Genomic DNA, 11,278 nt, shown 5'->3' on the forward strand with positions numbered 1-11,278 from the left:
CATTTGTTGCCAGATATACGACCATGCGCTTGATCTTAGCCCATGTGGCTTCACAAGGATGGAATCTACATCAGATGGATGTTAAGACTGAGTTCTTGCATGGTTCTATCAAAGAAGAGGTCTATGTGGAGCAACCTGAAGGATTTGAGATTTATGATTGAAAATCTCATGTATGCAGGTTGAAGAAGGCTCTCTATGGGCTGAAGCAAGCACCCCGAGCATGGTATGAGAGGATCGATAGCTACTTGATGAAGCTGGGATTCACTAGGAGTGAAGCTGATCCTAACCTTTACTTTAAGGTTGAAGATGACAAGCCTCACATACTGGTGTTGTATGTGGATGACCTATTTCTAACAGGTGCAAATCCTCTCATTCACAAATGTAAGAGGGAGATGGCTTCTGAATTTGAAATGAAGGACCAAGGACTTGTAGTGTGGTAGAAGCCAAGGGAAATTTTCCTATCTCAAGGAAAATATGTGGTAAATATATTGGAAAGATTCGGTATGATGGACTGCAAGCCTGTGACTACCTCGAGGATCTTAACTTTTAGAAGTTATATGGTAGTGATGTCGGACCAGACTTGGGAAATGCCTCTGAGTTTCAAAAACTCATTCACATTGATGTTCTTGGTGAACCTCCGTCCGAACATATGTTTTGCAGTTAGCATTGTGAGCTCATATTTGGTTGAGCCTCACTGGATTGATGCCAGGAATCTTCTGAGATGTCTTCAGGACACAATCTCTCATGGATTAAGATACACTGTCGGAGATGTGAGACTACTTGGATATACTGATGTTGATTGGGCAGGCAGTGTGGTGGACCGTAAGAGCACTTTCGGGTACTGTTTCACCTTGGGATCTGCTTCGATATCCTGGATGAGCAGGAAGCAGAAGTCGGTGGCTTTGAGCACCGCCGAAGCAGGATATATTGTTGCTAGCATAACCTCGTGTGAGGCAGTCTGGTTGCGAAAGCTCTTCAGTGAGCTGTTTGGATTTACATTGGATACCACTGTGATTCTCTGTAACAACCAGAGGTGGGATTCGATTATTAAGGAATCTCGTATTCGTCAATTGCTCCAGCAGATAGACATCATCTGGGATATGGTACGTCGATGAGCAAGGAAGCTCCATCACATTAAGATGATGTACAGGTTGATACACCTTGTCAAAGCCCCGAGGAAAGATCTAATCTGTGATTTTCCCAAACGACTTGGAGTCGGCAAGAAACCTTTGTACAAGGGTCCTGCATGTTGCATACATTGAGCTCTGGGAGCTCTGAGGGCTTGCGGTTCCTACTGGAGCAACATATGACCACAGGGTGACTCACCCTCCCCTGGTGGTGCACACTGGAACAAGATGATTCGCTCTCTTGTGGGACAAGATGATTCGCTCTCTTGTGGAACAGGATGATTTGCTCTCCTGTGTAGCAGGATGATTAGTTCTCCTGTGAGGCCTGGATTGATGTGTTCTCCATGGCAGCCTGGATTGATGTGTTCTCCACGGCGATTGTAGCAAGATTGATGTGTTCTCCTGTGAGGCCTGGATTGATGTGTTCTCCATGGCAATTGTAGCAGGATTGATGTGTTCTCCTGTGAGGCCTGGATTGATGTGTTCTCCATGGCAATTGTAGCAAGATTGATGTGTTCTCCTGTGAGGACAGGATTGATTAGTTCTCCTGTCGAGGCATCCTACCCATGCAGTCTGGGACTCATGGGAAGTACCTCTCATCTGATCAAATGAGCAGGGAAATGAAGTTAGGGACCATAGTAGTACCGATGGACGCATCGTTGTAACTACTGTACTCCCTACGCTAGGATGACCTCCACTGATCTGGGATCAATGATACTGGTCTGGGACCAGTGGTAGGAGTTGTACCATACTATGACGCTGACTTCGGGTCGGTTGAGACTGGTCTGGGATCAGTGGTACATACTCTCAGACTGACTTTGAGTCAGTGGAGGATGATATTGGCCTGGGACCATTGGAGTTGTACTCACTATGACGCTGACTTTGGGTTGGTTGAGACTGGTCTGGGACCAGTGGTACATACTCTGAGACTGACTTTGAGTCAGTATGATACATCCTCGATCATTTCTTCTTCTTCATAATTTGGACAAAAGCAGAGTAGAACAAAACAATGCAAGAGCAGAGCAGAACAAAACAAAACAGTACAGATTAGTGCAGGGCAGAACAAGACAAAGCAGAACAGGCAAAATAGAGCAGAGCAGGGCAAGGGTCAGGCTGTACAAGGCAGTGCATTTGATGGATGAATAGTAACGACCGATAGACAGATTGTAGATGAAGTTTTCCATGGTTGAGAGGGAGTGTTAAAATTGACAACCAGGGCAAAACTTCATGTGGGTCATCTTATTCATGGCTGATAATATTTTTATTAGATTTCTCTCGTCGAGAGGTGTAGGATTGATATAAAGATCATCCGATTCCGATAAGTATTCATGGAGATATGAATTTATTTTAATTATGGAATTATTATCAAGCCGACCTACAACTCATGTAGGCTCAGAAGCCCAACAGTCGCATCTATTCACCCACCAACGTTGTGTATAAATATAAGAGGACTTTTCCTCATTTGGACTCACTCATCTCATCACATCTCTCTCTCTACTGCGCAGATATGAGTCTCTTCTCTACTGCGCTGAAATGGGTCTCTCTCTCTCACACATGTGAAGCCGGAAGCTGTTGAATTTGAAGTTGCAACTGCAGAAGTAAAGATTGACTTGCGTGGCCTAGAAGATCTCCTCTTTGGAACTGCGTTGTAGGTTCATCTGAACCTCCTTTGAAAGCCGCAACTTTTGGTGGTGGAATGAAGTCAATCCGACGAACGGTTTGCAAGATATCGACTGCCCTAGTTTGAAGCCGGAAACTGTTGAAACTGAAGCTGCAACTGCAGAAGTAAAGATTGACTTGCGTGGCCTAGAAGATCTCCTCATCTGAACTGCGCTATAGGTTCATCTAAACCTCCTTTGAAAGCCGCAACTTTTGGTGGTGGAATGAAATCAATCCGACGAACGGTTTGCAAGATATTGACTGCCCTAGTTTGAAGCCGGAAACTGCTGAAACTGAAGTTGCAACTGCAGAAGTAAAGATTGACTTGCGTGGCCTAGAAGATCCCCTCATCTGAACTACACTGTAGGTTCATCTGAACCTCCTCTGGAAGCCGAAACTTTTGGTGGTGGAATGAAGTCAATCCGACGGTCGGTTTGTGAGATATGGTCTTCCCTAGTTTTATAATGAAGCCGCTAATGCTGATGCCACTGATCTAGGGTTTGCTACTGCTGATATGAATCAGATTTATTGTACTATTTCTCTCTGCTGAATTATTGAAGATAAAAGAAGATTTGATCAAATGGTTTCCCCACACATTGTGGGGTTTGTCCCTGGCTAGCCGCCACATCTTGTGTCTCTTGTCTTGGCTTGTTTTCCGTCGATCATTTAATGTTTTATCTGCACTTTACTTTATGTACATGTGATTGCTAATCGGTGGAATATAATAAGAAAAAGAAGTAAAATGTTATAAGCATAGAACATACCATAATTTAACAAAATGTGTTAAGGATAGAAAGTACGATGGTATTCATTCAAACATTAATTTAACTATAGGTTAACCATCCTCCTCTAGAGATCTATCTATAACATCAAGATCTCACTTAATCTTCAAGTTTCTCATATAACCCCTCAAGAACATTGGGAAATCTCTATATTGTTATTGTTTCAAAGATTCAAAACTAATTTATAATCATTAAAGTTGTGGAAATTTATAGTACCTTGTATTGTAAGTCTTCTTTTTTAGTGGACTCAAGGTTTCAAGGGAGTTGCAACCATGTTTCAAGGGAGTTGCATCCCATCATGGTTGAGAGAGCCCTCAATGTTTTTCTAATCCAAAGAAGGGGATTGACGATCATTGGTTTATTTTTTAGTCCAAAGAAGGGGACTGACAATCATTTGTTTATAGAACTTTAGACTTTCCCTTGAGCTTGTGGTTGCACATTATGTGAAACGTTAAAATCAATTGCTAATTGAGGTGAGGCTGTGTCAAAATCTACAATGCAGCACACATTTCCTTCAATTTCAATTTGTTGAAGCACGGAATGAGATATTCATTGTCCAATAATCTTCAATGAAACAACTTGTCCATAGAATCTTCAATCAAACAACTTGTCCATAGATTTCTTTGTTGGATGAAGATTGATTAGTTTTGTGGATGGAAGACCATCATCTATATCTGGTAGAGGGGATTTTGGGTACAGATGGCGGGTTCAGGTAGACTCGACGTTGATTTTCTTATTGTGGGAGGTGATTTGAATTTCTCAGTTTCACTTTGGGCAGTGTGGGGACATAGGCCCAGACTTGATCTGCTGAGACATTTCTTTCAATCCTCGTGAAGAACATCATCTCTTAGATCCCGAGCTCGCTAATCTTGTGCCCACTTCGAGGAATTTTTTATGCAATGAAGAGGCACTGGCCAAGCCCGTATATAGATTTTTTTATTAGCGGTAGCTGGTTAACCAGTGTTGCAACGAAGTCAGGGGTTTTTTTTTAAAGGGTGTTAACTAATTTTTTGGGATTGTAATTATATTCATGTAATTTCATGTAATTAGTTTTTAATAAGTTCATGAGACATCACTGTCTCGTACTTAAATTATATATTTATAAATAAGTGATTTTATTATTAATACATTTGCTCTTTTATTCTGAAATTTATTCAGACTTATACAGTGGTATATCTTCTTATCACCTCCCATTATTTTTCAGATCAATTCTGGTGTTACAAAGCATCCAGGCTCCGACTCCATTCAGACTCAATCGAGATTGGGTCAAAGTTTTTCCATAAGCATGTCAATTATCAGAAAAATACTAATACGATTTGGAATATTCATTCGAGCAATGGTCCAATTGTGCATACTTTCTCACACATGGTGGAGGAAGGTAGGAATTATTTCAATCAGACTTTTTCAGAGCCCTCTGTGTGACCTATTTGGGAAATTCTGGATGTTGTATACCTGCTCTCGCAAGTAATAACAGAGGAAATGAATGTGTAGATGTCTGCTGCAGTCTTCGAAGCAAAGATTTCCTTTGATCTATCCACGATGCAAAAAGGCAAGATCCCCAGCCTGGAACACATACCTTGGAATTCTTCTCCAGCTTTTACGACTTGATTAATAGGGTTAGCGTTGGTTAAGTCTGTTCTTGAGAGCAATCCTGTGTGTTGGTTGTCCACCGCCAACATTCCAACTACCGCCCTAAAGATGGGGTTTGAAAAACATCTTTAAAAGGATTTGGATTCTAAGTCACAATAAGACTAAGTCACAATGAGTCTCTGTGGGTGCACCTGATGAATTCAAAATACATTCGGATCCAGTCAATAATTGGATGGTTCTGGACACATAAATATGTGGCAGGATCAATTGTGTGGAAAGCTATGGTGAAGTCTTTCCATTGATTGGGAATTAGGTATCCTGGAAAGTTGGGAATGGTGCAAATGTTCGCATAGGTGAGGATCAATGGATGGCAGCAGAGAATCATTGCAGTCTCTCATAAGAGCTTCCAGGTTCTTTGAATGTGGCTAACAATCTTGTTCTAGTGGATGCCAACTTCCAAGGAGCAGAATCCTCAGTCGATTGGTCGGTCAAGTTTGGACACAAGGCCTGGTGTGAGGAAATATATATATATATATATGAATGAGAAATTGAATCGTGGTGGAACACCTGTGAAAGTCCATGCATTTTTTTCAGAAGAAAAAAAACTAATTGGTGTTTATATTAAATGAAAACCAGTTACCGTGTATCCATTTTGATAATTTAACCAAACTGGCAGTAACTTTTACAGACATTCTAAGAGAGATTTAAATATATAGTTCATCAAGATTCAGAAAAAACAGTCATTTTCAAGAAATATATAATCTGCCACTTAATATGTCCACAAAAATTTCAGAAAAAGCATTAGAAGAAGAGACATAAAACACCTGCAACTTTATTAGACTCCCTGAAGATATGTGTCATAATATAACTCCCAAAAAAACAAAGTAAAGCATTGATGCGGCCCCTCCATCCCCGTATATCCGGCGGGTGAAAGCTTGTAACCCCCTTGAAGCCGTTGATAATGGTCTGTGAATCTCCAAAAATAGGTATGTTTTGTATCTCTTTTTCTCTAGCAAACCACAGCAAGCCCGAGAGGGCAATCATCTCTGTCGTTTGTTCCGTGTCCAGCACTCCAATGCAGTATATAGCAAGTATGCTCATCCAAGCGGAGCCACCCCCATAACCACATTTGCCCCTCTGTGCCGCACCATCAAAGTATCCCGCTAATAGAATAATGCAAGGGGATGTGAGACGTTTGGACATGTCCCGGGCACTTTGGTTCCATGTGATTTATCCATGATATAATTTTTGCATATACATGGTGTACGCGGACAAGCTGCCCAAGAAAAATACAATGGTTACGTACCTTCCATATTTTTCAAAGTATGAACAAGGGAATGTAGGAAATGGTACCACCCCCGGTAGCACCCCATCTCAAACAATGTTCTATAGAGAAAAAGAAATAAATTTTGAAGGGTAACTTGCAAGAAGAAAGATACCTGAGAGTGCCGCACTTCACACAATACACTCTACTATTCAATCATGAGAACCTAGTACATATAGGCTTTCACACTAACAGGGTGGTTTCAACCACTCCTTAGATAGTAGGATCTGAGACTTAATCTTAGAGTATCAATCCTATCCTTAAAACAACTAAGTGTAACTTTCTCCATTAATTCTAACACCCCCCCTTAATGGAGAAAGGGTACTGAAAAAAATAACATATGCCCATTGGTCTAGTCTCAGCTAGGCTTACAATAGTACATAAAAACTTGGTAATAGAGTTTTCATTTTAGTCTTCTTGCTTGAGAGTCAATGCTTGTTCATTCCTAGGCGAGGCTTCATCTTTACTTTCCTTGCCATGAGATAGTGATAGATTTTCACCTCCTTTTTGAGTTTTCTTCCCCAAAGACAGAATGCTTGAACTCTTATCCTCTTCAATCTTGATTGTAGGCTGGTAATTGATAGTACTTTAGAATGTACAAGCATGGTAGGAGAATTTTTCCTCTCACTACTTCCAATGTCAAACAACTGAACATCAGTCATGTTGTCTTCAACATTCATGACATCATGATAATTTGAGTTCTTTCCAACTTTGTCTTCTTCTGCCAAGTCTTTGCAATCAGCTTCATGTGGCTCGTCCAATTGATCTTCAACAATATGTTCCTCTTTACTTCCTTCCTCATGAATGACTAATGGGTCTTCTTGATCTTCAACCATATGTTCCTCTTTACATCCTTCTTGAAAAGCAACTCGTGAGTCTTCAGTGTCACGTTGTTGCATAACATATAGTATTTCTTGATAATCGTGGTCATTAATAAAACCACTAAGCCTCATGAAAAAAATATCATCAGAGTCAAATCTGTCTAAAAGTGCAGCCATATTGGAAAAGTCCAGCTTAGATTTCTTTCTCCATTAATTCTAACAAGTATGATAAACCAAACATGTGAAGCAAAACTACAATGAAGTAACAAGTGTTATACCATTTCTTCGCTCGCATGACAGAAAACGCAGTAGCCTTGTTCAGTAAAACCACATTTACACAAATTATGTAACAACCCATCTCAAATCACGAACATCATAGCATGTGAGGCATGCATATGATAGCTACATATGCATGCATCATATACATTGCACTAGTATATATATATATATATATATATATATAGACTATTCATGGAGAATTTCAAAATATAAGGTAAATGAGTTAATTATCAAAAATGTTAATTAAATACCTAATTCTCGTAAATAGAACTAATATGCATTTAGTAAGAAATATAGTTGAGTTTGTTTACCAGCTCAAATATAACCCAAAATGTATATTACACCCATAAACCTTATTATTAAAATTGATATGTTATAAACATAAAATCACATTTAAAATCATTATGGCCATATACTATTTAATAAATTAAAATACCAACCCTCATAATTAAAAGTGATATCACTGGATGTTGTAAGCGGATCTGATTCAATTAAAGGCAAGAAGCATGACAAAGCAACCACCGCTCAACAAAAATAATATCCTTTCATAAAAGCATTGAACAGATATGTAGAGATGAAGGGACCTCTACTATTTAAAGAGAGGAAGGAGGATTTCAAGTGGGAGGGGCATGGCGAATATACAGAGGAAGGAGAAAAATGAATCTGTTGGAGAAAAATGAATCTGTTGGAGAGATGAGCTACAGGCTAAAATTGGAAAATCTTCAACTGTTTTGGGAGTTTTGAGCACGAGGCCAATGGACTTCCATTTCGAAGTTCTCTCGATCCTGGAACCACAGACGTTGATGCCAGATAGACACAAAAGAATAAGTTGGTTTAAGTTGGTTTGGTAGATACATTTAATTTAATAAAATTTATTTGATAGAATTTTACGAAAGAATTGTGTAATTTGATTAAATTTAATATCAATGTTTACATTTGGTTGAAATGGAATATCAATCTTTACCATTTATTCCAGGTAAGAATGTGATACCACCATACCGGCCAACAAAATAAAATCACTTTTAAAAGCGAAAATGACTTCCGGATTGTTCTGTACCAAACCCTGTAAAGAAAAGTGTTCATAACATTCCGCCACCACAACTGAGTGGTTTTTTAGACTGCCCTCCCAAGTGAGGAGATCTCCGCCTAAACTTCTGCATAAGCCAGCATTCCTTAAATTGTTTACAAAAACATTCCAAAGTCCATGCATTGCTACAGTGCAAGCTCTATTCTGGTTGGCAACAGACGACAAGCTGCTGACTTGGGATAATTGTTAGAAAAGTGACCAGGTTGGTCCAGGCATTTGCCTCCTCTGTAAATCATTTGGTGAATCTTTTCGACATTCGTTCATCTCCTATCCATTCATTCACTAAGAGGGTTTATTTGTTAATTAAACAAGAGCTTGGGCTCATGGTCAACTGCGATAAACATTCCCTTCAAGAATGTTTTCAATTCTCGTTGTCTAGTTCCTTGGTCTCATGCTTGGAAGGTTTCTCTTATATTTTCATTTATCATATTTGGTGGGTAAGAAATTCTGTGGTTTTTCATGGTATGGAGACTCCCTTAGAAATTGCGGGACCTATAATCACCAGGATGACCAAGGAAAACGAAGTAAAGCAAAAAATAAAAAAAAATTGAGGATCCTGGCTCAACCTGTTATTGATGTTGCCATTTCTTATGGCTTCTTTCATGGGGAATGTCAGGGGATACCCGGTCTGTGCAGCTTTTTATTTCCTGTAATTATATGCTCATGGCAAGGGAACCAACAAGAAGGCAGAAATTTTGGGCTTTTGCTCTTTGTTGGAACTTGGAGGTTGCCACAGAGAAGGGACTTAAAAAGCTACAGGTGTTTGGCGATTCTCTCCTTGTAATTAAAATGGGTGACATACAGATTACAGTGGAGAATCTTCGTCTTTTCCCTCTTCTTCAGATTACAGACTTCAGATTACAGAGGATTGTTTTCAGCTCTTTGAATGACTGTCTTTCAAACATGTTTTAACAGAGTTAAACAAAGAGGTTGATAGATTGTGAAAAGAAGCATTGGAGATTCAGGTTGGCACTTTCAGTGTTTGGGAAACTATTGACAGGGTAACCACTGAAGAAATGGATGTTTATATATAAAGATTTATTCAGTAGGCTAAGCCTTTTTTTGGTTTTTTTTTTTTTTTAATCAGTAAAGGAGAAAAGCTAGAATGGAATAGAAAATTATCCATGACAGAATGATATGTCCATGAAATATAGCCAAAATTTTCTGAAAAGTGTTGAAAACTCTCTGTGAAAATGAATAACAGTTGTTTAAAACCATCAAATTTGTGAAAATGGATAACAGAGTTGTTTAAAAAGTTTGATTGGCTGTCTGTTTTTGAAATTCCATCCCCTCCTGAATGAGTGGGTGGGTGTGACGAAGAAAGGTCATGTGACTTTGTTCCCTCATCAGTAGGAAGAAACCGTGTTGACCGCGAACATTAATAATGGAAAGGGACAACTTCGCTACTGAGTGAAGGGGGGCGATACTTCCCACCTGCTTCCTCGTCCGCGGCGGGAAGATTGGGAGCCTTTTCTGCGCAGACGGAAAGTTGGGAGTCTTTTTCTCGGCAACTGGTGCAACGCGCCGCGTGGAAATAACTGACCACTTTCCCATCTCCCTTCCCTTAAAATAACCCTCGCAACCACATGAATTCACTCAGAAGTTGGAGTGGTATTGAATTTGTGTATTTGATTATGGAGCAATTGAAGATGTCAGTCTGTGCCCCATCACTAAATCAGATCAGCTGGATGAAATCGAAGAACACCACTGAAACGTCTGTGCTGGTGGGTCTTTATGTTGTATTCCAACTTGCAGTCTTGGGGTCTCTCTTGAACACCTACTCCGACTCTCCCTCTCAGCAGCACAAGAGTTGTGGAAATGGCATCTCCTGGGTTCCTCTGCATGTCTATCTCTCTGCTTTTGTGAGCCTATCCACTCTTCTCGCTCTCGCCTCCGCATTCATAACAGAAACCCACCTGGATTTCGTACAACGCCGGCAAATCCTTTTACAAAATGCTTCTGGCGCTCTGATTAGTACAGACGATGGAGGTATACCAGGCGGACGCTCTCCGGGTTCAGGTTCATTGAGTTGCAAGGACTATTTTTCGGCATACAGGGTCGCTCTCTGTGTTTATGTACTTGTCTCCTTCGTCCATCTCTTCAACACATCCAGGCGTTTACTCTGCTGAATTTCTCGCTCTCTTTCGAATCTTAATTCTGCTGGCTTCTCCCGCATAGTGGGGATCTTTTAATAGATGTATGAAATTTGCATAGATATAATGTTAGGGTTAGAGATTAAATAAATGGCTGAATCATCCTAAATATCTATTAATGTTTTTCAGACACTTTGGATTTACATTTATATTGCGAATTGCAACAAAATTGGGATGTAATGAATTGCGTTGGTCCTGGAAAATGGGGAAAAAGAGTAAAAAAAAAAAATAGGAAATTTGTTACCCTGTTTTGACATGCTGTTTTCCAAAATCCTCAATTTGCCATCTCTGCATCATCGTGTTATGGCTTATGCTTCTGAATTTACAACTTATCAAGTCATATTTTCTTCGGGCCATGGAAGGGCCAGATTTAGTTTCCATTTATTGTAATCAACATTTAATATATTTATTTTTGTTTTAATAAAAACATTAGGAAGAGAAGTTTTTTTTAATCAT

The 11,278-nt window shown here is 39.7% G+C and overlaps 1 protein-coding gene across 1 annotated transcript; it reads left to right on the forward strand.

Annotated features, from left to right (window-relative positions):
* The first annotated feature begins 9,917 nt into the window (after positions 1-9,917).
* On the forward strand, positions 9,918-11,078 carry LOC149256618 (uncharacterized). The gene has a single exon (XM_089457476.1). It carries the CDS (start codon positions 10,256-10,258, stop codon positions 10,796-10,798), a length of 543 nt encoding a protein of 180 aa, XP_089313602.1. The 5' UTR covers positions 9,918-10,255; the 3' UTR covers positions 10,799-11,078.
* The last annotated feature ends 200 nt before the right edge of the window (positions 11,079-11,278 follow it).

The sequence above is a fragment of the Pinus tabuliformis genome, chromosome 7 (assembly GCF_031772625.1).
Source record: "Pinus tabuliformis cultivar Carrire ecotype Pingquan chromosome 7, CPIR1, whole genome shotgun sequence".
Classification (NCBI taxonomy): Eukaryota; Viridiplantae; Streptophyta; class Pinopsida; order Pinales; family Pinaceae; genus Pinus; species Pinus tabuliformis.